This window comes from Patiria miniata, unplaced genomic scaffold (genome assembly GCF_015706575.1).
Source record: "Patiria miniata isolate m_02_andy unplaced genomic scaffold, ASM1570657v1 HiC_scaffold_29, whole genome shotgun sequence".
Classification (NCBI taxonomy): domain Eukaryota; kingdom Metazoa; phylum Echinodermata; class Asteroidea; order Valvatida; family Asterinidae; genus Patiria; species Patiria miniata.
The window spans coordinates 14108623-14136516 of NW_024037068.1; the positions used below are offsets into that span (position 1 = coordinate 14108623).

General features: G+C 40.9%; 1 protein-coding gene across 1 annotated transcript; it reads left to right on the forward strand.

Moving 5' to 3' along the window:
• The first annotated feature begins 1002 nt into the window (after positions 1-1002).
• Positions 1003-25214, forward strand: LOC119735194 (ABC transporter G family member 20-like). The gene is made up of 16 exons (XM_038208900.1): positions 1003-1041; positions 5668-5742; positions 7856-7930; positions 8471-8603; positions 9569-9665; positions 10713-10878; positions 14576-14679; positions 15929-16002; positions 17240-17289; positions 17824-17877; positions 18943-19013; positions 19467-19555; positions 20412-20515; positions 20915-21074; positions 21809-21913; positions 24034-25214. Exons 1-16 carry the CDS (start codon positions 1003-1005, stop codon positions 24138-24140), a joined length of 1503 nt encoding a protein of 500 aa, XP_038064828.1. The 3' UTR covers positions 24141-25214.
• The last annotated feature ends 2680 nt before the right edge of the window (positions 25215-27894 follow it).

Sequence of the window (27894 nt, forward strand, 5' to 3'; positions counted from 1 at the left end):
TCTCAGCGCTGACAGTTTGTCCAAAACGGGCGGTTTCTTTTAAGGTTTTACATTGAGGGAACTGCGAATTCAGGAGAACGCAGAGCACAAAGCGACGCCGCTTGGCATTTCGTGATGCTTTTATTTTGAGTCATAAGCACAACTTGCTGCCAAATACATCCAACGTTAAACAAAAAGCAAAAGCACAAATGGGAGATTTATTTTGACGATAATCTGACGCACTTTCTATATTTTCGATATCCTTCCTCCATATCAAAAATGTCAATATATTTGATAGATTAACAAATTGCTATTGGTGATATCAATATATATTGAATAATCGAGTAATATCGATATATCGACGGTGCTTATACATTGTTGTAAATACTGTACTGACTTTATGTCGAAATTTTACACATGTGCAAGTTTTGTTTACTTTTTTCCACAAATTGAGGAAGGTTTCTTACCAAACTTGTCCAGCAGGTCCAGGTTAAATTGCACGTAAATTTTCTTAAAAATTAAACTTGATGAGGATACATGACCTGTCACTACAAAATGAGCACGCATAGTGAAATTTGTAGTCTTGTGGAGACATTTCTTTGTTCTCGTGTAGTAAAGTTTTCGAGTTTGAAAGTGAAGTTTCAAAAAGCTCTTATTTTAACCAGAGTTAATTTCCTTGGCTAAAATTTGGACTTAATATCCCTTTTCTAAAACTCTTCCATTTGTGACGGATCAACCCACCTTGGAAATTCCTAGTTTTTGAGTAACATCCATATATCTATTTCATGAAAATCTTGTGGAGACGTATTTATCTACAGAAATTGTCCTGTGGAGACTTATACAATCTTTTGTTCCCTATTGTACACACGTCTCCAGAGGACACGGTGTATCAGATCATGAAGTCGGACTGTTTAAGAATTGAGATTTGTTGTGTGTGTATGTGTTGATTCTGTGGAGCAAGAGCTTTGTAATGGTACAGTGAAAGACAGGAAGAAAATGACCATTTTGCTAAAGTTTTTAGGGATGTTTGAGAGGACAATTAAGGGGGAGTGTGGCCTGGTGGTAAGGGTTCGTGACTCCTTATCAGAGTGTAAGGGGTTCGAATCCAACTGCTGGCCATATGTTGTGTCCTTGGGCAAGCCACCTCACCCCCACATGCTTCTCTCCACCCAGGAGTATAAATGGGTACCTGCATTAGCTGGGAAGTAACCTGCGATGGACTAGCATCCCATCCAGGGGGAGTAGAAATATTTGCAGTTGTTTCATGCTACTGAAACAGGAGATGAAACACCAGCCTGATGGGCCACATTGGCTTGTGACAGAGGTCAATTTTTTTTAATTTTTTTTTGACAGGACAAAAACAATTGGGGGAAAGGTAGAACAGGACTTACAGGTTGAGGTTCACCTGAAAAAACAAACAAACAAACAAACAAAAAAACGACCACCCCTTCAAATTTTGGCTTTGCCCCACTATTTTCTCAGTCATGCAAGTTGTTCTCGGATCAGCTGATTTCCTCTGTTTTTAATGTCCTATGTCTGCCATTTACAATTGAAAAACACTGTTCCAATCTCCTGAAGTCTTGGAATTTCCTCCTTCTTGCTTTTACAATTGCATGCCAGTGTTTTACAAAAAGGTAATTTCTGACTTCGTGCTCATTTCATGGTAACATCAGATCACACAATTATGTGTAAAGAGACATTTAGCACACTATTAAAACTGCTATTCTAAAAACATTGTTAGAAAGGATTGTGTTCTATGCAACAGTTTTCCAAATATCACATTTCAAAGCCTTTGAGGGATTATTCAATTTGTTGAGGGATTTGGGCCTGCAAAAAGTTTTCAGTTATTTGATCAATCGTTCAAAGTTTTCTTTATTTGGTTAAATATTTTTCACTTTGATCAATGGACAAACCACTTTGTGAAAAGAAGACTTGCCATTTGGAAGGCACAAGAGCACATTAAAAATTTATCCATCCAAAAATATTTTTCAAATCCCACACATAGAACTCTTTCACAAGGAAGTTGAATGAACACAAGGATTACTTGATGAAAATAATGTCAAACACCAGTGTTCAGAAAAAAAGAGAGTGGTTAGCCGTGTCTGAATTACTTGGCTACGGCTTGATATTACACACGAGTCTATGGTAGTGGCTGCAGCCACTTCCCATAGACCCGTGTGCAATTTCAAGCCGCAGCCAATAAGTCGGACACAGCCATTGTTTGGTTACAACCATAGAGCTATATTAAATTACTAGAGCGCTAACTCTTCATTCTTGGGCGCGGAGACGCTTTGAAGCCACTCTGGGCGCAGACATTTTGATTTATGTGCGTGTTTGTAGAACACAATCAAAATAGATGGATTGAATTTTAAAAGTGTAGTCTAAATGCAATGCGCAAGTAGAAGATACGCAAACAACTTAGGCGCGTCATAACGTTCCAAAAAACGTCACGGCGAAAAGCATCTGCAGCGGAGGGACGCGCACACGTTGCCCTGTTTGCGTAAAGCAAAATGACACGCTCATTTGCTGATCGTGCGTTTCGGTTTTGGGCGTATCGGCTTCGATGACGCACCGGTATGGAATACAAACGCAGATATGCAAATAGCCGTACAAAAGCCGTGCAAAATTTCGAGTTTTCCATAGGTTTGTGCACAAACATGGATGCACCCATCAGGCATTACTTTGTACATCGAGTTAGCGCTCTAGTAATTTAATATAGCTCTATGGTTATAATTGAAACTTCCAATATTGGCACAGTAAATAAACATTTACCGATATTTACCAATTGACGCAAAAAAAATCAGCTGTTCAATTATTTGACACCGTTTGACCGAAGAGGAAAGGATTAATCAATCAAACGTAACATCGAACATGTATACATGATGGTCTTGTTCTGGTGCCTGCTGGTAAACTCAAACTCTTCTCTATTTTCAAAATCACAATCACATCTAGGTTTTCAGAATGTCTTTCAATTCACTGCTCCCAAACTATGGAACGATCTCCCTAACCATATCAAAACCTGTCCCACCTTGGATCAATTCAAACAACTTGTTAAAACTCACCTGTTCACTTGCACAAGCGCATAGAGACTTAATGTATTATGCGCTATATAAGAACTGTTTATTATTATTATTATTAACCCAGCTCTAAAAATACACCCTCATACACCCTTCAATATTTGCTTGAAAGAGAATGCCCAATACTACACACCAGTGTTGTAGTCCATTCACTCAAGTTGAGTCCGAGTCTGAGTCTCGAGTCTCTTGGGTCAAGTCCGAGTACAAAGTCTGAGTCTTTTGCTGATGTGACTCGTTTCAAATCCGAGTCACCGAAACTACAACTTTAGACTAACTACAATGTAAGTCCACACAACGTATCTAACAATTGGTTTGTTCGGAAGTCCACACAGCGAATGTAATGCTTGTACACTAAGGCATGCACTTTGTGTTGTGGACATTGGTATATAAAGTATCATTCATAAATACCTCAGACAGTTTAGCTATTCCTATTGGTCGAGAGCCCGTCACGTGGCCGGTCTTAAACAGATGATAAAGCCATGGCTAGCTGGTCTTAAACACTTTTCCAGTGTCACAATAAAATGTGGACTCCTAAAAATCCAGTGCGTCTTCCGTTTCATTGGTTGAACGTTCACAATCCTCACGTAGGCATGCGCAACACTACATGCGAGTCAGAATTTTATAGTTCTAAATTCAAAATGCAACGCCCCAGGTGCGTTCTGCGCAACATCGCGCAGAACATACTACGCGCGTGTCAATCTCCATAAAAGGGTTGTTTACATCTTACTCGCCAGCTGAACACTGCATTAATTTGCTAGAGGGATGTTTAAAAAAGCATGAAGTGAACTTGTTGAACAAAATGGGGAGTTTTTGAACGAATTATTTGATATATTTTTTACCGAAAAGGTATTTATGAATGGGAATAAATATGTGCTCGGTCGGTATTTATCACTCTGTTTAAGACCGCTTAGAGTCTGGGTGCTGATAATTACCCTCGCCTCTGGCTCGGGTAATTATCAGCACCCAGACTCTAAGCGGTCTTTAACAGAGTGATAAAAACCTCCGGAGCACACATTTATTCCCTTAGTCAAAGAAGTAACAAATGAAAAGTAAAAAATCTAAAAAGGCTACTGCACTGTAAAAGTATGTGTAATGTACAGTTTACTTACCAAAATCTTGATCATATCACCCTGGGCTTGAGTGTGTCACACACCCTAACAGGATGTACTCGCAGTCATCCGTGTAAATTAAAAGCATGTTCTCCCTCTGGAGGAAGCAGAAACCACACTCTCTCTCTTTCCGGCGCCACGGCAACCAGATGCCTGCCTCCTCAGTTACAGTTGCCACGGAGCGGAGATCTGATGCGTAAATCTCAGTTCACCATCTGTGCTTTGTGGATGCCAGTCCTGACAAGTTCAGACCTCTAATGTGTGTTGCATGCATGTGCGTGTTCTCCCATACAGATCACAATGAGATCTCAACTCCTATATGGAACATGTACATGCAGCCCTACACGTGGCTGGTCACGAGTAAGAAAATTGGTCTGACTTGTTGTCCACTTTAATAATGAGGTTTATATTTAATTTTCAGGGTCGAGGGTTGTTGCTGTTCTGGACAAATTTAATGGCGGAGAGTGTTTTGGCCTCCCCCACTTTGGATTGAAAACAAAATTAGGGCTGCGGCTTCTTAATGCAGTCAGCGTTGTCACGCAAGTGTGAGCCAATCAAATTGCGGATCTGAATGCACGGACCAATCACAGAGGGACTAAAGCACTGTGGGCATTGGCACGGTGATTTGCCCTCTCTATGTGTGGAGTTGTAATCGAGTCAGTCACAAGTTACCACAAGTGGATCACAATTTTTGATTGACTTGTGTTCGACTTGTGATCAAGGGCGGATTGGGGGAGGGGGAGGGGGGGGGGGGGGTAATGGGGGCCATGCCCCCCCCCCTTCCAAAAAGAACCCATTTTTTTTTTAAAGTGAAGTCGCAATAAAGGCAGGCACTGCGTACACCATACCATCTTTTCCTCAAAAACATTTGGTTAAAGTGGTCAGAAATTGTCTCAGATCGCACCACAGAGCATCTAGAATCAAAAACAAATTTGACCCAATTTTTGACGGACCCAAATTTTTGTTAGCCCCCCCCCCAAAGAAATTGTGTTCTGGATCCGCCCTTGCTTGTGATTGAACTATGATCTGACTTGTGAATGACTTATGATTGATTCGTGATTGACCTGTAAATGACTTAAGATTGACTTAGTGTTTGACTTAGTGTTTGACTTAGTGTTTGACTTGTGTTTGACTTGTGACTGACTTGTGATTGACTTGCAATTGACTTGTGATTGACTTGATTCATATCCGCCGATTAATAAATGTAATTCACGCTTTTATGAATTAACAAGTTTTCCTTTGAATATTAAAGTGATGATCGCTGAATTACACCTATCTTTCAAATGGACTGCTCCAGATTTGCCCATAAGCCCCGCCCATCTGTGGTTTTCTCACAGTGCTTGTTGCCGAGTGTGACTAAGCAACCATGGTCACCTGACCAAAAGTTGCAATCTTGTCGGTCAATGTGTGCACTGCTTGATTGACAGGCAGTAGTGCTCTGTTAGAAACTGACTTTAATTTAGTTTGTGTTAATTGTTTGTTGTGTTCTCTTTTTGTAATAGGTCGGTCTGATGAGAAACGGCAAATTGCTGTCGGAGTCGCCTCCCCAGGAACTTATCGACTATTATCAGATGCCGGTAAGAGTCTGTCAGTTTGTCTGTTGTGCTGTCTCTTTGTTTGTGTGTGGAGGGCACACTACTGGTAATTTAGTCGGACTCTACATTATTGCGGCCACTCTATTACCGCGGCATCAGGAATTTCACTTTTTGCGATGCAAGTACACCCTCTAGCGGCGATTTTCATCAAGTTTGTTGTCAACAATTGACTTTCTGCCAAGTTGTGTAAAAAGGGGGAATAAAAAAGTCCCGACTTTTGGTTAATTTGAATTATTTTAAATTTTTTTTTACTTTTTCCTCACCTTACAAATTTTCTCTCACATTTCATGCCAAAAGGTACCGTCTGTCTTTTGAATATTTATTTTGTGATGCTCTGTCCACGGAATTGCTGTTGTGTAGTTCCCATTTCACTGCTGTAAAGGTTCATGGCGTTGAAGAACGATATTTCCAGCGTAAAAATATGAAACCTTGTACGGAATTCAAATATGTAGAAAAAATAAATGGCGAGCGTAAAAATAGACAACGAGTGCCCCCATAAAGTGCCCGAGTGCCCCAAATCGTCATTGATTACACTTAATTGTCTCAGTGATAATTTTATTCTTATCGGGGGCCGGTGTGTTAAGAAATCATTATGCAGGCCTAAACGTCTTAATCAAGTTGGACTTGATATTGCAACTAACAGACCTTTTCTCAGGGTATGGGTACATGTACATGTAGGTCTAACAATGATTATGGGTGAAATAGTTCAAGGCACGGTAGAAATCATTTCCCCCCTGCCGTGATTATTAGAGTCCATCTTCGCTCGTACACACGCACTGCATGCATACCTATTTTCACAGGCATGGTACAGGAAATAAAATTGAACCACTGCCAGATTTTTTATTATATGATTTTCAACATTAAAAATAAGAGTGAAACAACACTCAAGACGGGACAATTCAGGAAGGTTAGTGAGCAATCTCCGTTCCGATCGAGAAACCCAAACCCCCCAAAAATATTTTATATTTAAAAAAAAAAAATAGGTAGCACCAAAAATAATAATGACTGGAAAGCCAATTTCAGAAACTGCTTTTAGATGAAAAAAATACTGAAATTGCTCAATCCGTTCAGAGAAAAGAAAAAATATCAATTTATAGTGTGTTCTGACTGTTTGGAACAGCAACGAAAATGGCACAGAATACTTGTTTCAACAACTGTAGTACACAATATCATTATTAACAACTCTGCTTAGGCAAACAATATTTTTTCAAAAAGACAGGACTTCGTTGAATATTTTTAACTTTTAAACTGAGGTTTTATCACCGAGTGATGTTTGAAGACAATTGTGACGACGATTCTTGACATCGCATTTTTTTTTTATGAAAGTAGGTTTTAGGTTCAGTTCATGGTGATTCACTTTGAATGGATTGAGCAATTTAAGTAATTTTTCAGCTAATTTTTTTTTCTGAAATTGGCTTTCCAGTCATTATTATTGTTGGTGCTACATGTTTTTTGAAATATGAAATACATTTTTTGGAGGTTTGGGTTCCACTTTTTTTTCACTCACCCTGTACGGCGTCCCACCCTACATGTGCCTTCCAACATCGCCAGCAAGCTACCTTTGACCTTACATCCATTCTGGTTAATTTTTTCAATTTCCATTTTTGGGTCTTTCCACACAATTGGGGTATAATTGACCACAAATTTGTGACTTACATGTAAGCAAGATATTTTTGTTCAGTTTTTCCTTGTACATACCTGCCGTAATACATGTAGAGTATAAATCATTTCATAAATATGATGTGATCAAGCTAAATGAGTCGTTTGTCGGGAATTTTCATTTGGAGATTCAGGCCAAAATAGGGCCACTTCATCACATCACTTCCTCACATCTCTTGGTGTTCTGACTTCCATTAAACTTGTGAACTAAAGATGGTATCAGCATGCGGTTTTCACAGCAGTAATGCTGAGATTGTGCTCTTTTCAAATCTGTAAAAAAAAAATTGACCAGGGTCGACAAACAACTCATTTAGCTTGATCCCATCACATATTTTGTCAGTGGTTTGTTCAGTTTTTTTCCTGTACATACCTGCCGTAATACATGTGGAGTGTAGATCAATTCACATATTTTGTCATTGGCTTGTTTTAATTCCAGACACTTGAAGATGTGTTCCTTAAGCTCTGCATGCAAGACAGCGCGAAGACTGGCGACAGCGATGAACAAATGCAAGTAAGTCAATAGTATACACGTGAAAGTAAAGAAAAGTCTCGAGACAATGTGGCTCATCAGGCCGGCGTTAATGAAATGACTGAGAATATTTCTATTCCCTCTGGATGGGATGCCAGTCCATCGCAGGTTACTCCCCAGCTAATGCCGTGGGTGGAGAGAGGCAAGTGTGGGTGAAGTGGCTTGCCAAAGAACACAAAGTATACATGTTTTTTTAATATTTGGAACCATTGGAATAAAACACACATCCCGGCCACTGTGATCAGGGGAGAACCTCTTGAGAGACTCAATAGGCCGCCCCTCAAAAAAAAAAACCAATTTTTTTTTCTGCGGCCAAAATTTTTTGAAAAAAATTCAAGTGTTAACAAATGTGTAAACAAAATTTTTTTTTGAGTCCCCCCCCCCCAAAAAAAACCAAATCCTGGGTGAGCAACTGAGGGTAGTTAAGTAAAGCAAACAGAATTATTGGTATTGATCAATCACCTTGACAACCTGTATCAGTGACTGATGTTGGAAAGAACGTGTTTGTAATATATTTTGCAGTCTACTGAAGTTGTGGTCCATAGCAGCAGCAGTCAATCGGTCAACTCTCTCCAGGGTTGCCATGACGACGATGTGGCCTTCTCCTCGGATTCGGCCCTATTGATTGACGAGGACAGGAAAGGTCACGAATCTAGTGAGTCGAAAATTTAATCAGTTTTTCCTTTTTTGTGTTTTTTTTTTGGGGGGGGGAATGTGATGGGCCATGTTTTGTGAAATAGAAAGAATAAGAAATCAGGGAACTTGACCAACAAAACCAAATATAAACCGGTATTGTCTCTCTGTTGCTAGAGGGCGCTATTGCAAGTACGTCTAACATGTCTACAGTAATACTTTTTAACCAATTCCCGTTCCTTTAAAGGCACGTACATGTAGGAACATTGGTAATTGCTAGGAAACGCACCTACCGATGTAATGAAGAAAAAACTTGCTCAACATGAAGATGGGGATAGTACCAAAGATACTGTGAAATTATTCCACTTTTGTATTGTTCAAAAGAAAACTATGACTGTTGGTGATTTTTAAAAGTGTGGCTGTGGGCACACTTTTTTACGTGCGTACGCAACGGAATCAAATCACAGGACCAAACATTTGTGCACTTTTTCTCTGTTTTTTTTTTCAAATTGTACAGTAGCAACTGTGCTAAGATATCATCACGTTACATGTACTTGTATGTGCTCTACTAAGGATTTTGAACAATTCTGTTGCCTCAAACGGAAAATAACCACAAAGACCAAATGATATCGTATGTACCTTTATTCATAGCTAACCTGACTGTGAGAAACACAAACAGGGAGATGAGGGGGAAATCTCCCCACCCCCTCCCCCCTTCTCCTCTCCCTCTCCTCCTCTCCCCCCCCCCCCCCCACCAAAAATGTGTGGGGTTTGTTTTTGTCCCCTCCCCCACTTTTGGATCCTTCACTATCTGTATGAATTTCATTGTTCCTAGCTATCACCCCCAGAACATGCACATCCACATTTTATATTGGGGCTTTGAGCCTTTGTTGGTTTTTCCAGTGATTGTAAGGGGCAAAACCACTTCATTCAGTTTCCTGTATACAATGAACATGGAACAATAAGGATTTCTGTTTCTGTTGTCAGCCTCTTCAAATCTACACTGCTCAGACTTTCTTCTAAGCCCCGCCCATCTGTGGGCGTTGATGGTCAAGAACATCATCCGTATCATGAGGAATCCTGGGTAAGGTCAAAGTTCAGTTGATAAGAAATCTTGCCAAGAAAATTGATTTGAACAAATTCAATTCAATACAATTCAATAATGGTTTATTAAAAACATGCCTCACAGTTAAAAAAACTGAATTGTACATGTGAACATACAATCTTTTAAAACACTACATTTGTATTTAAAACACAATATGATTAAGTATAAAAAAAAGGCTTAAACATTAAAATACATGCACAAGACAAAGATATTCTTAAACATGACAATATTGTGGGCAGGGTATCAAAAGTCAGTTTAAAATTGGTTATAAAAAGTTTAAAATTTTGACAAGTTGCTGGAGTGCACTGTTAGTGAACAGTTTTGTGCGACACTTGTACTGATCGTACTTCTGTGCATAAGTTAAAAGAGTTTTTTTTTTGAGGTGGTAACCAATCTTTGCACACATTGTGGGATTCAATTGACAGGGTAAAATCTGTACAAATTAGGAATTAGGGAATATGACTTAGAAAAAGGAACATTTAAAATAAATCGAAATTTCAAACAAACCAGAAAGGGGTTCATAGCTTCTGACTAGCCCCCCTTGAACAATTATAATGACAAATTGGGGAACCGCTGACACAGGGCTGGTTCCTTTGAGGTCACAGGTTCAAACCCCGCTCCAGCCAATTTGTGTAACTTGGAAAAAAAATAAGACTAAATCAAATTTTGTAAAACCCACAGAAATGTAAAACAAAAAATTTTTGGCAGTTGCTGCATGTCCCCAAACCTTTTGTACAAAATTAGAAAAATTAAGATACATGTATATTAAGAAATGGTGCCCCATCAATTTCATGTGCATGCGCTCATAGCAATGTTCCATTGAACAAAATAATGATTTTCCACTTATGTGTTGGTGCAAAGTGTAATTTGTTTCCCCAGATGTCAAAAAAATCTCAAAACAACTGTACTGAACAAAATAATTAGAAACAACCTACAAATGATAGTAAGCATTTGATTGTATCAAAAGTCAAGAAAAAAATGTTTTGAGGCAAATGTCATAATGGAAAGTTGTTTCTTTTATTTCAGGATTATATTCTTCTCAGTCATCATTCCCATCCTCCAGACATCGCTGTTCTGTCTTGCCGTCGGCAATGACCCACGGGATCTGCCTGTTGCTGTGGTGAACCTGGAGAAACCGCCATTGTTCAGCCATCTCTACCTCCAGCAGATAGACAACTACACAGTCCATCAGGTAGTTGGCAAACAATTGTGATGCGATCGAGCTAAATGAGTCGTTTGTCGACCCTGGTCACATTTTTTTTATTACAGATTTGAAAAGAGCACAATCTCAGCATTACTGATGTGAAAACCGCATGCTGGTACCATCTTTAGTTAAAAAAATATGGAAGTCGGAACACCAAGAGATGTGATGAAGTGGAGTGATATTTGGCCTGTATCTCCAAATGAAAGTTCCCGACAAACGACTCATGTAGCTTGATCGCATCTCAGTTTCTTTTTTGCTTACGATGAGTGCAGCCAAGACATCGGGCCCAGTATAGCCTCTGTGAAGGGGGGTGTGGCCTAGTGGTTAGGGTTTGCGACTCATGATCAGAGGGTCCGGGGTTTGAATCCAGCTGCTGGCCGGATGTTATATCCTTGGGCAAGCCACTTCATCCCCACTTGCCTCTCTCCACCCAGGAGTATAAAATGGGTTCCGGCATTAGCTGGGGAGTAACCTGCAACGGACATGGCATCCCATCCAGGGGGAGTAGAAATATTCATGCTACTGAAACCGGAGACAACTGCCGGCCTGACGGGCCATATTGGCTCATGACAGATTTTTATTTGTATAGCCTCTGAAAAGGAAAAGAAGATGAGGGTTCCCACAGTAAGGGAAAACCGTGAAAATCCTGGCATTTAAAGCTATCTGGGAAAAGTCATAAACTGTTGTGATTTCTACAAGGAGTCATGGAAAGTTGATATTCCAAGAAAACTTTATCGTAAAGTCGTGGAACCCAGCGCAACTCGTGCGTGATGAAGTGCAGTGTATGGCAGTCTTCCAGTTTTGCAGTCCAGTTTACTATACTCCCTCTATATGTACACCTATATTGTATGTATATTTGTTGCATGTTCAGTGCACCACTGTGATGATTTTGCCGTGCTCGAGCTCAGTGGTCTTGTGTTGAACTGGCCTCCCTTGCCTCATCATAGATGTCAAAACAGCATAGGAACTGATCATGAAAAACCCTAATTGTGTCCTAGAAAATCTGTTGAAGAGAGAAAAAAATATATTGTTGACATTCCACCTGTTTATACACAACCCCATAGCATTGTGGCAGCAGTAGCGGAATAAGTTTTCTGTTGTATCTCTGAGCTAGCTCTTTGCCACCATTTTAAAGGGTTACTAGTGAACACTAGAGTGCATAAATGTGACCTGTCATCACAAATTGTGCTTAAAGTTGGAATTTTTAAGAATTGAGGTATTCATATATCTGGATTCTGCTGAAAAAGGGCTTTCCAATGGCATCCAACATTAAGGGGTACTGAGTTCAGTAACAGAAATATAGACCACCAACTAACTTCAAGTTGTAAAACTGATTCTTGAGAAAATGGCATTGAAAAATCCTGCAGTTGTGTTACAGTGAATGAACAGTCAACTCATAACAGACGAGATGAAATAGGTTTTAAAGATCTAAAAATTAATGTGGCCTGACGTTGCGAACTTAGCAAGTTCTTCTTCAGAGGCTAAAACAGAAATGACAGAGGCACATACATTAACAAGGGGGTGCACACAAACATGCAGGGGTGAAAGAAGAAACACAAAAGGAGGATTAGGTGGGAAAGGTGTGGAAAGATGCAGGGGAGGGTGGATGAGAGAACAAAGAAACAAAGGGAGATGGCAAACCACAAGGGGTCTGGTATGAACAGGGGAGGGACCATAAAGGGGAAGGATCAAAGGTCACCGGGAGTGGGAACGGACAAAAGAGTGTGGGAGTGAAGGGGGATTATGCGGGGGGGGGGGGGGGGGGGGGGGGGGGGGGGGGGGGGGGGGGGGGGGGGGGGGGGGGGGGGGGGGGGGGCGGGGCTGGGGGGGGGGAACAGGGGGGGAACAGTATGGAGGTGGAAAGGGATGAAAGATGGGGGAAGATGGGTAAACACAAACAATGAAGACCAGAGATTAATCATTTCCAAGTTGGATGTTGAGACCATGTGGTTGAATAGTTCGAAGACGATTCATCCACACTTTCTCTCTGCTGAGGCGAACTGAGTCCTTGCGATGGCCAAGAGATTCAATGCCCTGCAAAATCATATCAGAAATGGAGTGGTTAGGCAGGTTGAAGTGGTGACCAACAGGGGTGTCTAGTTTCTTGGTGTTGACCGTTGACCGGTGGGCATAGAAACGCTTCTTGAGCGTATTCTTAGTCTCACCTACATACTGTACTCCACAGACCCTGCAAGAAATGAGATATATGACATTAGGGGTGTTACAAGTGATGTTACCAATGGTTCTGTGGGTAGTGACAGAAGAGTGGCCAGAAAAGGAGTCAGACTCCTGGATATGAATCTGGCAGACAACACATCTGGAACTGCACTTGAAAGTACCATGCTGGGTGGGAGGGGATGCATCTAAGGATGGGACTTCAGCTCGAACAATCAAGTCCCGTAGATTTCGAGGACGCCTGTAAGCCAATGTGGGGCCGTTGGGGATGGCGCGGGCAAGGCGATCTGAAGTATGGAGGATATGATGATTGTCATTAGTGATTTTACGAAGGGAGGGAGATTGGGGTGAAACGTGGTGACCAAGGGAATCATGGGTTTGGCCATGGCATCAGGGGCCTTTCCCGTGAGAGCTAGATTTCTGGGGATAGCTTTAGCTCTGGCAATGGCACGATGAACTTGGCGAGAGCTGTGACCCCTGGCCACCAAGTTGTTCCTCAGTATCTGTGTATGGCAAAAATCGGAATCATTAGAACAAATTCTTCTGAGTCTGAGTGCCTGGCTAAACGCTATGCCAAAATCTGAAAATCAACCAAAAAAATCGCCCCTGTTCCTTTTTAGTTTAATGTTTGCATTTATCGAAGTGACAAAACAGCAAAACACTGAGAAAACTACCTTTAAGGTTTCTATTATACTACTCACACTATTTCATTAAAATGTGTTTTAGACATCTCTGAAAATCAAAAAAAAAATCATCTACGCTCGTTTGTTTTTTGGCATTTTTTTCCACTACGGCCTGTGCCCATTTTTGTCTCATTTTGCCCGAACACCTCACAAACTAACAAAGTTCTGTGGTATAAACAATGTTACTTCTGAAGGGCAAAACCTAATTTGATTTACATCACCCCGACGCAAAAATTCCATCTTATGAATAGTTAATGCGGTACCCGCTGCTATGTACATCAGATTCGAACCAGCCAACCGATCCCGTTAGCTCGGTGGTCGAGTGGTAAGACATCTGCACTAGAAAGCAGGAGGTCGTGGCTTTGAGTCCCACCCGAGTGATTTTTTTCCAACTTTCACTCGGGAGGTAACACACTGAGTATACACAAGGGCGGATCCAGAACACAATTTTTGGGGGGGCCAAAAAAAATTTTGGTACCCAAAAAAGTAGGTCTAAAAAATTACGGCGTGGGGTTCGGGCCCGCTAGGGCCCCGAATTTTTTTTGGATTCTAGATGCTCTGTGGTGCGATCTGAGGCAATTTCTGACCACTTTAACCAATTTTTTTTTTTTTGCCTGCCTTTATTGCGATGTCACATTAAAAAAAAAAAAAATTGGTTTCGTTTTGGGGGGGGCCATGGCCCCCTTTGGCCCCCCCCTGGATCCGCCCTTGAGTATACAGTGTATATACGTCGGTGAAGGGCAAAACCTAATTTGATTTACATCATCCGAAGCAAAAAAAAAAAAAAAATTTCCATCTTATGAATGTTACTTGTACTCACCGTGCAGGTACCTGTGGCTAGCGTGGGTCTAGGGAAGGCAGGAGTCAGGAGAGGGGAGTACTGGGGTGTGATTGAGATGGGTCCGGACTTCACTAAGGATCTCATCGTAAGGTAGCTGGTTGTTCCATTTCTCAATCCGGTTCGTTAGTGTGACGTCATCTCAATTCATCCATGCATACTTCACACGGTGCAGGGCCCAATTTCACGGCGCTGCTAAGCACACGATTTTCTGCTAACAGAGCCTCCGTCTATTTCACGGAGACGGTAAGCATAAGCACAGTAAAAGGCACGCTTACTTCAGAGGAAAAATTTGCTTAACTTAGTGACGTAACAGTAGAAATCTCCATGCACGCGCGACCGTTAGCACGTCCACGCCGTGAAATAGTGCTTAAGGTTAGCAAATTGTTCTGCTATGCTGAACACAACTTTTCTGCTTACTGTTAAGCAGCGCCGTGAAATTAGGCCCTGCATAGCACAGATGGAACTGGAAATTAACGCAGCTCCAGCGTTTTTCCAATGGGCGCTAGTTATCAGTGGTGCGTGCGCGTGTATGACGTTTTTACGAACGAACCGGATATCTTGGGTATGTTCCAGTCACGCTAGGCCCACGCGAATGTGCCAACACCAAAGGGAACAATAATGTCATTAAAAAAAACTGTTGTCAAAATGGTGGCACCCTTTATGCCAATCCTACAAAGCGTCACTGTTTGAAAAGTAACTTTAAAATCCTCAAAAAAAAAAGAAGAAACTTAGGCCAAGTTCGGGCAAGGACCATTAGTCAACTAGTGGTTGATTTGTGACGTACCTTACGCCTGCGCACTGATAGCAACGTGCGAACGTCTCTAGTCAAATGCTGGTCAAAATGTCATCGCAAAACGTCTGGATCCTGGCTCTCTGATAGCGTTATGAATGCGCGCGGCTATTGGTTACCAGCGAAGCAACCAACCCCAGTAGGCTGGTTCCAAATAGTCGACTAGCGTAGTCAACTACCGTTGACTAGACAGAGTTCGGGCAAACGTTAGTTAACCATTGGTCAACTATAGTCCTTGCGCGAACTTGGCCTTAGGTGTAGAATTTAATATTTCAGCTCCGATGGAATCGTTACCTTTATTCTGCGCGTCGGCCGATTTGGAAAATGTAGCGAAAGGACTCAAGAAGACCGTTCGCCTTTGTTGCTAATGTTCTCCAACGTTGGTGGCAAACAGTCGGACCGACTTGCGCAAACGTTGCCAACATTGGGAAACGTTAGCATTGCTCGTGTAAATGAAACACACCACTATTTGAAATGAGTGCTCATCAGCAACAGCAGTTTGTAGTTTATTCTCGCAAATGATTTTTGATTCCCCCAATCTTTTTACAGGTTCACTAAACCCAGTGCAATTAATAACACGATCATCCAGGGCAGTTCAGTCCACGTGTATCTCGACATGACAAGTAAAGTCAAGATTGTTGCTCTATTTTGTTTTTGTATTATTGTTTTTTTGCTTTTTTAGGCCAAAAAAAAAAATATTCGGTCTCTGGTCAGACCAAAGTTCCGGAATTGACGCGGCCACGCGGCTTTTTTTTCTTCTTTTTTTTTTTTTTTTTTTTCTTCAAGCTTGGATTGTTCAGACAATGGTGGGTACTATTTTGCTTTTTTGGTGTCCTCATGTACATTGGTGTCCTCCATAATTTGCCTTGGTGCTTTCGATCATTTGCCTTGGTGCAAAAGTTTCCCATTCCTGGTGCTCTTTGGTAAAAACAATTGAGGAGGTGCGGAAATAGAGGGCGCTGTTGGAGCTACCGCGGAACATTTTGGAAAAAAAAAAGATTGACGTGCATGATTAAAATCGACGCGCGCGCTGACCAGAGACCGACTTACTTTTGTTTTGGCCTTATCAAGCAAGTTTGTTTTTGTTTTTTACAAATCGGGTAAAACAAGGGTGTGTGCTGGCTCCTACACTGTTTTCTATCTTCTTATCGGCAATGCTGGAAGAGGTTTTCCTTGATCTTGATCTTGACGATGGAGTTGAAATACCAAATTGGCTTATTGGCCTGAGGTGTTTTTTTCTCATAAAAGCCAGAGTCCATCATTTGCAGCTATCCCAAAAGTAACTGGCGTAATTATTGTTCAAAAACATACTTGGTTGAAAGATAGTAAGGGGACTAAACTCCCTGTGAAATTATTCTTTCTGGCAAGCTGTCATTTTGAAGAAATCAACGAAAGAAGGCCTTTCCAACGGTGCGTCTTAAGAAGCACCGTTGGAAATTTCCGTACATGGTTCGTTTTTTTTATTCGGCGAAGCGCGCGCAAGCGTTGACACGACGCACACGCGCGCACTTGCTATAATTAGTCGGATCGGTGCGCGACATCGCGTAGCTGCAATCGGCTCAGTGAGAACGTGTCTGGAACGCTGAATTTAGGCCCAATTCAAAACATGATTCAGCAACTTTTCATTTGATATTGAGATCCTAGAATTTTGTTTTTCTCGAAATATACAGCTGAAGCTGAGCTGAAACTTCATCAGGTTAGTTGTTCAGCACCCTTCTTTAGATTTTGAGCACTTTTGTTGCTTCAAACGAACAAAATGCACAAATTACAAATGATGTACTATACCTTTAATACCCAGCACTTACAACATGCAATGGAATCACTTCTAATCATCCTACCGTTCTTTGTTCCCATGTGCAGATTCCCAGATTGCTATTTCGTTACAGCAAAAACTACTGGAAGCATTTCAGGTACTAAACTGTGTTTCCATTTAGCATTCAGTAACCTACAGGGATAAGGCCCTCCCCCTCTCCCCCCCCCCCCGACATTTTTCCGACGTTCAGCCTGGTTCATACTACACACAAAAGCGAAAATGAAGCGAAAGTCATGACGACAACAATTCTTTCGAAGCGTATCCACCATTGTTGAAGACATGGATTTCCCTTCGTACTTACTTTCGCGTGAAGTATGAACTGGGCTTTAGTCTGAAATCAGACTTATTTAATCTGAGACCACATTCTCAGTTTAGAAAGAAATGCATCTTTCAGACGTTTCATCCAATTTTCAGACTTCTTGTTCAATACATTGCCAGTATCATCTTTAGTTTTCTTAAATAACGGAAGGTAGAAAGAGAAAATTTTGAAAATGAATTTTGATAACAATGCTATCAATATCATAGTGACTGCACTTTATTCATCGGAATCATCATGAATGTCTCATGATCAGTTTTCTGTAGTCACGATTGGTTGTGATGACACACTCTTTTTGGTTCTTTTCCCTTGCAGAAGTTAACTGCAGAGGTTCTGCCCAACCCTGAGGTTGCTGAGATTCCAGTTGTGGTGAGAGAATTTTTGTGTACATGTACAAGCATTACATTCACTGTGTGGACTTCCGAACAAAAAATGTTCACATAAACCAGGTAGCAGCGACGTTGTGTGGACTTGCCCACGTCCACACAAGGTTTTCCCCTCTCTGGAAAACGGGTTTAGAGGCATTTTTGGGTTAGGTTTATCAGTGGCAAAATGAAGAGAAGCACTAATTTAAAGGGAATCATAGGGGAAAAAATGGGTTGAAAGTGTTTTCACAGTGTGAGTAAAATGAGGTTTTTTTTAGGTTTTTCTTAACTACACGAAAACAAAGGCATGTCCACACTAGGTATGTGACGTAAACATGTCTGTGTGTCTGTGTGTAGTAGTTACAAAATAAATAGACATCAAAAAGAGTTTGACCAGTGACTTAGATAATAAGTGTGATTAACAGAATTGACACATACAATAGAAGTTATTCATTTTTTCTGATTTCTTTTCATGAAACTTGGTATTAAAAGACGTCGAAGATTACTCGAAAATGTGCAGGCACTTGTAGCTCAGAAGCCAGGAAACAAACAGTGAAAAGACTGTTGAAAAAATGTTAAGAATTGAGCTAGCGGAAGAAAAAAACCCTGGAATGATCGAAAAATCTGCAACCATCACCCAGGGAGCAAAACATAGCAGGTGGATATGTGAGCTAAATTTTATCAAAAAAGATATTTCAAAGATGCCGCATAATGAACATGAAGGACATAGTAGCAAAGACTGTCACGAGCCAATGTGGCCCATCAGGCCGGCGTTTATCTCTGGTTTCAGTAGCATGAAACGACTGAGAATATTTTCCCTCCCTCTGGCTGGGATGCTAGTCCATCGCAGGTTACTCCCCAGCTTAATGTCGCTACCCTTTATACTCCTGGGTGGAGAGAGGCAAGTGGGGGTGAAGTGGCTTGCCCAAGGACACAACATATGAACAGCAGCTGGATTTGAGGCCCAGGACGTACACAGGCAAAACACTTTTGGTGACTTAAGGTTTGGGGATGGTTAACTCAAATTTTCAACTTTCAGAGATAAGTTATGTTCTCCCTTCTTTTCCAGTTTGAGGATCCCATCTATGGCAGCAAGATGACCAAATTTGTTGACTTTGCCGCGCCCGGCATAATACTGACGTAAGTTGTGATTGTTGTTGGCACATGCGGTGCCAAGCATGGCTTACAATGTTAGCCAGAGCATACTATCCTAAATATCACACTTGTTTGTGTTAAGATGATCATTTCAATGATGATTCACTTGAAGAATTTTTTTGTAGGTTCCACTCTTTATATCGAAGAACCACGAGGATTATTTGAATTTCGTGTTTTGAAACTCGGACAGCACAGAAGACATTAAAGGGAAATTTTCTTTCCTTATAATGCACAGAATTTAAACACTTAAAAATTACCGTCAGCATTTACAAAATGAAAATTTGTTTTAATGTCATCAACATTTGGTCTTTTCGCATGCTTTGTTTTGCACTGCATGTTATTTAACCAAACAATACAAAAACTTTCAAATTTAAGTCAATCATTCTTTTGAGTACATGAATTATTTTCCCTATTTTGGTATTCATATTTTTTGGCCAGAATCATCTTCTTCCTGGCCATGGGTGTAACGGCGTTGTCTTTGGTGACAGAGAGGAAAGAAGGTCTGCTGGACCGGAGCTGGGTGGCTGGTAAGAGGCATTCCTGTAGTCATATTAATCACAAGTCCTAAAAAGAGTCCTCACAACTTATCCTCACAAGTCCTCACAAGTTGTCACAGGTCCTCACAAGTCCTCTGAAGTTCACACAAATCCTTATACACCCTCACAAGTCCCGCCAAGTCCATCAGAAGCCCCCGCAAGTCCTACAAAGTCCTCTGAAGTTCTCACAAGTCCTCATGCAATTCTGCAAGTCCTTCACAAGTCCCAACAACTCCTATAAAGCCGTCACAAGTCCTCATAAGTCCATCACAAGTCCTCATAAATCCATCACAAGTCCTCATAAATCCATCACAAGTCCTCATAAGTCCATCACACATCCTCACAAGTCTCCACAAGTCCTTAAATGTCCTCACAAGTCCCACGTGTCTTCACAAGTCCTCTCAAGTCTATCACAAGTCCTCATAAATTCCTGCAAGTCCTCACAAGTCTCTGCAAGTCTTCACAAAAACTCAAAAGTCCTCACATGTCCTCTCAAGTCCTCACATATTCTCTCAAGTCCATCACGAGTTATCTTAATTCCACCACAAGTTCATCACATGTCCTCACAAGTCTCGGCAAGTCCTCACAAAAACTCTAAAGTCCTCACATGTCCTCTCAAGTCCTCACATGTCCTCTCAAGTCCATCACGAGCCATCTTAATTCCACCACAAGTTCATCACAAATCATCTATCACACAGCTTATCGGTTCAAAAGTTATTCAAATGAACTGTTACAAATGCATTCTTTTGTTTCTGCAACAAGAGCAACCCCCATGAAAAATAGAAGTGGTCCAAAGCGATTGGTCCTCATACTTATTTATTTCTTTGGTGTGTTTCTGTTTTTCCAGGTGTAAGTTCTACCGAAGTGATGCTTTCCCACGTCCTCGTCACGGGTCTTCTGACCATCATGCAAATTGTACTCGTCCTTGTCTTTGTCTTAGCAGTCTTCAAGGTTAGTCAATTTTTTTCAAGGGTTATGAACACCGAAGCTTAATGCGTTTGCGTGTTTGTTTGTTTGTTGTGGTTTTTTTTTTCAAATTAAGGGCCTATAAATGCACACTTGATATATGAATAAGCTTAGCCAGCTAAATGCAGAAAAAAAAAAATTCAAAATTTTCTGTGTCCAGGAACAAAATTGGATTTTTTTTTTTTATTCTGGATTAGATCCTAAATGAAGGCAGGTGTTGAGCACATTACTCTGTATCTTGCAAGAATTTTGAGGCCAGTGGTTAATTTTTTGTAAACGTTTCTCTTCTTCAAACATATACCTACATTGTAATTTTTGGTAGATACGTGCGCTATATAAGACAAAAAATTGCCATTTTTGTTTCATTGTACTATTTTGGATTAGATCCCAAATGAAGGCAGCCTGTTGCTGATCACATTACTCTGCATCCTGCAAGGTTTCTGCGGCCAGGCTTTCGGTCTCTTCGCGTCCTCCGTCTGTAGCACCGAGATCACTGTCATGCAGTTCACCCAGGGATTTTTCTATCCCATCATCCTTATGAGTGGTAAGCTCTCCTTGTCTTGCATGATGACATGTTTGCCTCAGGAAGATGTAAAATTTAATATTGGCTTTTTCGTTTCACTGACGTAGTTTTCTATAAGCATTGTTAACTATCCGAAAGCTTTTAAGAAAAAATTCACAAGCTTGCATGGGTGGGAGTCGAACCCATGACCTGCTCACAGCTATTCAGTCATCCGCCAATGAATACGAAAGGAGTCTGCACCACCCAACAACGGTTGTACAGCTGTTTATATTCGTTAACATAGCACATCACGCAAATTTACTATGCTAATGCTTATGTCATCGTATAGGTATTGATACGACAACACTCTAAGCACCATACAGTACTACGGTACATAATTCCTTCGGGCAAGAACTGAGCGCGTGTTGTACAGTACTCGTAGTCGTAAATTTTTAAAAGTTCAAAGTCTGACATCTAGCTGGCCAGGGTAGGCCAATTGCTTGTTTGAACCCTGCATCATGCCTTTCACAATCGTCCAGATTATGTGTGCAGTGAAGGTTTTCCATCCATGGTTTGGGATTAATGTCCTGGGGTACAACAGCTTTGAATGTGAAGAAGTGGAATTTATAAAATATAAATTCCCCTCCCAACCATTTTTTTTTCAATCTTCAGTGATGGAAACCTAAAAATCAATTTTAAATGGCCTAACCTTGAATTTGTAATTCACTACTAGAGGACAACATTTTGTGGATTCTTACTTTTTTTCCTCCCCGCAGGTATCATTTGGCCCATACAGTCCATGCCGGATGTCTTGTACTACATCAGTATTTGCCTGCCACAAACCTACGCCAACGAGGGCCTCAGGGACATCCTCAGCAAAGGTGAGCCAAGTTAGTCGATTGTTGGGTTGTCAGTCCAGCGATTTGGCAAGTCTCGTATATTGGTCTGTAGTTTAGTTTGTTTGCCCAAAGCCCTATATAATATGTGACCGGCTCTAAAAAAGGCTATTAAGTCGCGCTGAGCATCATTGTGTAATAGCCTGCTAAACATTGAGAGGGTGAAAATTTCGTCAAAATGTGAGTTTCATTTTTTGACATGAATGACATCTTTAATACATACAGTTTCAGATTTCTTTCACAGAAATATTGATTTTGATGAACAAAGTGGAAAAAACAACCATTTTGTGCGCATCATTCTGTTGTTCAACAACAAAGCAAGCTATTTCAAAGCCTGTTTTCTCAGTTGTGCAAGTTGAACTCCAAGGAAGTCATATCTCCATAACGGGAGGGGCTATGGAGCTCTGCTTTATACCAAATGAAAGCTTACATTGTGGGCTTTCCAAACATGTATACAACTCCATTTCACATTTTGCAACATAATACCCTTTTTTGTGGAGCTGGTCACATATGCAACTCAAGATTCCAATTCCATTGCATTTTCCTCAACTTCCCTTTGATTCAAGTTCAACGAGGGACACAGAAAAAAGAAAAGAAAGTACTCAGAGAGCGCAACCCTCTGCCAAGGCTAAAGAATTCCCCGCCATATTGTGCCAATGTGGGACCCTTTAGTGGGGCGTGAGAAATACCCAGATGAAAAATGACCAAGGCACGATGACCTCGAATGTTGCAGGGCGCCATCTATTGGCATGCTTGTCTGTACACCCAAAAGAAATACTTGCATAAATGGTGAAGAATCCTTAATGAAAATCCTGCATCCAGATCCAGACTTAGTCTATGTAATAGACCGTTGCGAAAGCCGGTCTATAATTTTTGAACAGATTCGCTGATTAATTATGCAAGACAACCGCATCTTGACCTCTAGATTTTTGACCAATGAGTGGGCGCTTTCTATGTCGGGTCTTCGGTCATTCACCTTTGTCACGTCTAGACATGGATTAAACAAAAAACGCTAGACACAGCAACAAAGGCTGTGGTACCGTGCTCTGTATTATGTTCCACGACACGTACACGTGCGGCTGTTGTTGTATTACACAACACTGGATTCGAATTGACCAATCACAGTTTAAGCAGTGATTTGTAAATGAAATGACGTCACGATTTAGTAAAGTCGACTCTGATTGCCTGAGGCGCAAGATCGCATAAATCTGCATGCTTTGACATATCAGACATTATACAGGAGAGTTGGCTCCGTGGATTACGGGTGATACTCAGACTAACCCAGATCTGGATCACTTCCAAAATCTAATTGATTTGTACTTGTACCAAGGACCACCCCTAAAAAATATTTCATGCCAATCCGTCCATAATTTTTTGAGTTATCTTATTAACCAGTTCGCACCGGGATTATTTTGACACTGACCGGACCCAGGCGCGGGATTGTTTTTTATGAACCTCGATGCCAGACGGGTTCAGGCCGTCATCTGCGGGTAGCACACCCTGATATTTCCGGCCTCGCTCGCTAATCCGGTCTCTTTCTTTTTGACTCACCCCTGTCGTCGAAACAGCTAACACCTTATTTATAGGCATTTCTTCCAATCATGACAGATAATAATAATAATAATAATAACGGAGTCTTATATAGCGCACGTATCTACCAACAATTAGGTACTCAAGGCGCTGGAAATTATGTCAATTATTAAAGAAAGGTAAATAAAGTTTATGAGAAATATGAGACCCATTATGTAGCACCTTATAATGGTTTACAAGGTGCTGCGGCGCACATTGCAGCCACTGCCAGAAACACCAAGGCGAACCCCTTCTCTTAGCGATAAGTGTTACTGGGTTCTTTAACGTGCATTACACAACACACGGGACCTACGGCTTTACGTCCCATCCGAAGGACGAAGCAATAATGGTAAAGTGCCTTGCTCAAGAGCACAAGCACCATGTTCCCACGGTCAGGATTCGAACCCATGTACCACGGCACACGAGCCGAACACCGTAACCATTGGACCACAGCGCCCCACTAAAGATGACCTGTGGATGAGACTTATTTTGAAAGTTTGTGTTGTTTGAGTGATTTTGGTGTTTGTTTTTCCTAGGATGGGGCATGGAGCATGTTGAGGTCTGGCTGGGCTACGTCATCACCCTGGCTTGGGCCATATTCTTCCTCTCCATGTCGGCGTTGTTCCTACGCATCAGAAAGTAGATCCCATTTTTTTCCTTCTTCTGTCACTTGCTTCATGGTCATCATCGCAACTGCTTCCATCGACCGCAGAACAGACACCAGCTTGTTTCATCATGGAATCACCAGGTCATCGCCACATTATCACACGGCTTGAGGAAACTGCAGAATGGTTCAAAAACCTTGTCATCATTGCTTATTGCTTTACATATCAGTATATATTCATCAGAATTAGGCAAGGGGCCGATTTCACGAAACTTGTCTTGTCTTGCGACTCATCTTAGGACTTAAGACGAGTCCCCACTGTAAGATCGACCTAAGCTAAGATGCGGTTTAAGACCGATTTCACTAAACACATCTTAACAAGACGCATCAAAACTACCAATTCTATGGCTCTTTCATGTTTGGTTTTACCACTGGACGTAAAAGTCATTGACAAGAAACATGCAAAACCAATTTCCCGCAGGTGTGCGCGCATAGAGCACAAACTTTAGCCAGAAAAATTACTGTACTCAATAAATTTCAAACGCAAGGTAGTTCGACACAAGATGCAATGGAGTCATTCCTGCTCCCCGTTTCATCACTTTATTTTAAAAAGTCTACTAGTTGTTGGCATATAGTTAAATTTTGTAAATTAGTTATTTTCACTAAACCTACCCACATATCAGAAATCTTTTCGAATCTGTTTCTACAGCGGTTTTCTTCCTCGAAGCTGTTACTCTAGGCCAACATTCGTCATTAAAGAGAAGATATTGCAATGATTTCTGGACGACTAATAAGTTAGGACGAGTTCAGCCGCGTTGCTAAGGAAGTTAGGACGTGTTGAACGTGTCTTAAGTTTGGTGAAATCCATCCTAGGACGATTTGTGAGTTGAGACGATCGAGTTACCCTTCTTAAGACGCGTCTTGGCGTTTCGTGAAATCGGCCCCAGGTCACGCTAGTCATTTTTCAAAGGCAACTGTCAGGAAACCAAGTGCACTGCATGCGCTATAGACAATTCCAGGCACACTGTCAATTCCAGCACGAAGGCCCCCTTCAATGGCGAAAGCATTGTGCTAGCTATTGTTCAGATAATCCATCACGGGGCAGTTGCTGTGCGCAATAGCGTGCACAATGGTTTCTCCATTGAAGGGGGCCACCTGAGTGTACAGTGATCACTTGATTTTATACATTTTTCCTTCAGTTTGTGAAACTTTTCTGAAGATCTACATGAAATAAAGATTTCCCCATTTTCGTCTTGGAGATTGCCTGGGAACACATTGCCTGCGTGATATGCCCCTAGGGTTGTACAGTGAAATTTAGAGAGAAATTGACTGGCGTTGGATTTGAACCTGTGATCTCTGCATTACCATACCGGTGCTCTACCAACTGAGCTATCCAGCCCTAGGTTAGCGCTTTCCCATCAGTGTCTTTGTTCAAGGGCACCAGTCATTAGTAGCTAGGGACCACGTACAAAGTCACGATGCTAGCACCATTAAGCAATGCTGCACACCTTGGAAATGGGAATTGATTGGCCCAAACAAACCAGGCTAGAAATTGACTAAAAACTGGGATTTCAGCCTGTGACATCTGGCACATTCGCCTCAGTCAAGGTGTTGTATGTTCCCCAAATTTTTCAGCAGTGTATTTTTGTGAGATTTCTTGCATTGAATTTGCCGAATCATTGCTTTATCATAGCCACTTCTCATGCAAACCTTTTAGAACCCCAGTCATAGTTTGTATGATAGATCTGAAAAGTTATGTTGGTATTGGGGAAGTGTGGCCTAGCGGTTAGGGTTCGTGACTCCTGATCAGAGGTTCAGGGGTCCGATTTCAGCTGCTGGCCGTACATTGTGTCCTTGGGCAAGCCACTTCACCCCCATGAATGGGCACCGGCATTAGCTGGGGAGTAACCTGCGATGGACTGACATCCATGGGGATTTAACAGTCAGTCTATGATATGTAACTATGTGCTATGAATTTTCCAATGCTCTTTGCTGAAAAGTTCCATTGAATTCAGTAGTCGTTTTCTTGTAAAGCGGTCAGACGGTGATCTGTATTAAACTATGTGTTTGTTCACCCAGTCACCCCAGCAGTGAGGAGAACCAGTCTACATCTCTGGACTTCACGCCAATGTACGAGGCAGCTGATAGCTTTGTTGGCCAAGTTCTGCCTTCTTATTGTATGATCTTAAAGACCTAATTAGTGGAAAACTCTTAAACCTACCCCCCCCAAACTTTTTATTCCGCTACTTTCAATTTTCACCCCGAAAAAGAAATACTTTCCGTTTTGAAATTGCTAATTTTCTAGCAATAATATTCAGTTTTTATCAAGACAAAAACAGTTTAATTATGGAATATTTACTTTACTCTTTTTGAATTATTTGCAGCATGACAATAATTCAGGTGTATTTTTTGTACGCAATGGGTGCAAAAGCAAGTGCCCCCCCCCCCCCAAACAAGATGTATTTTCAGAGTGTCGAAAAGGTCCAAAACGTAGAAAGTGAAAATTTAATATATCGAAGAGCATGGGTAGAGCAACTTTAACGTTTGCTTACCAAAAAAAACAGTTAATTTCAGTTGGTGTGCAGGTGTGGTTACATCTTGATCTGAAGATGTACATGTACTGTTGTAATTATTTTCACCCAACTTGTTCCCCGTCTTGTTCTAATTGGAAAGACATGCCATTTTTAAGTGAATTTTTTATACACAGATGTGATCAATGCAATTTTTCTTTAAAAAATTGATAAATGTAAATATATATTTGGTCCAAGTGTACTATGGTTGTAATCTGATTTTTGGTTTAACCAGCTAATAATACACTTCACATAAAAAGTGGAAATTATTTAATGAAATATGAATTAGTTATATTCATAAAATATGTAGTGTAAAAATTGAGATCAAGTCAATTGACTCTAAAATATTACTTTTTTTTTTTTTTGACAATAGTAGCAGTGATAGCCTGTTTTTATTAACGTAAATTAACTTGTTTATTCCAACAGTATCTATTTTAACAGTATTAAATTTCAGGTAAATTTGATTAGAAGAAAGCTAAATTTGTCAGAGCAATCTTTCAGAATTCCAGTTTTGCCTGAAGAGAGATATTCTGTATACACACGTCTCATAAGCTGTAGTTGCAGGCACTGTTATGACATTACAGTTGTCTGTCATCTTGAGCACTTTGTAGAGCTCTCAGAACTGTGTATTATGGAGAGATTTTGTATTGCACCAAGGTGTGGTTACATGTAGCCCTATACAAGTCAGTTGAAGAACACATGTGACCTGTTCTGTCAAAAGCAGATGCTTCTGGGCAGAGGTTGAAATTGAGATAGGGCCAAAAAACGCTGTGGGGGTGATTTTTATCGATTTTCAAATGTTTGCATATTTGTAATCCTGAACATGTCTAAAATACATTATAAAAGTTTGAAACCCTAATTTGAACTTTACATGTACTATTTTTGATGATTTTGATAAGGTATATCAGTTAAAGAAATAACTGTTTTGTGACGTTCGTGGCCATTTTCTACTTTTCAACACAATGAACTTCAAAATAGCATAACTCTGCCCAGGAATGACCGGTATCAAAAATTAAACCACCTATTAAAAGGAAAAAGAACATATGTTAACAATATGTAAAAATATCATTTTCGACCTTATGCCCAGTAAAGTCTGATTTTGACAGAACAGGTCACACATACAGGATTGCAGAATTTCAGTATTATTTGAAAAAAAATCTATAGTATGTATACAGGGTATTCGTTTACCCCTCAAAAGTCGTGTGACATAACACGGCACTGAA

Coding starts and splice junctions, on each gene's coding strand:
- LOC119735194 (XM_038208900.1), top strand. CDS start 1,003: ATGTTTGAGAGGACAATTAAGGGGGAGTGTGGCCTGGTG. Junction 19,014..19,466: donor GCGCCCGGCATAATACTGAC/GTAAGTTGTGAT, acceptor TTTTTTGGCCAG/AATCATCTTCTTCCTGGCCA. Junction 19,556..20,411: donor GGACCGGAGCTGGGTGGCTG/GTAAGAGGCATT, acceptor CTGTTTTTCCAG/GTGTAAGTTCTACCGAAGTG.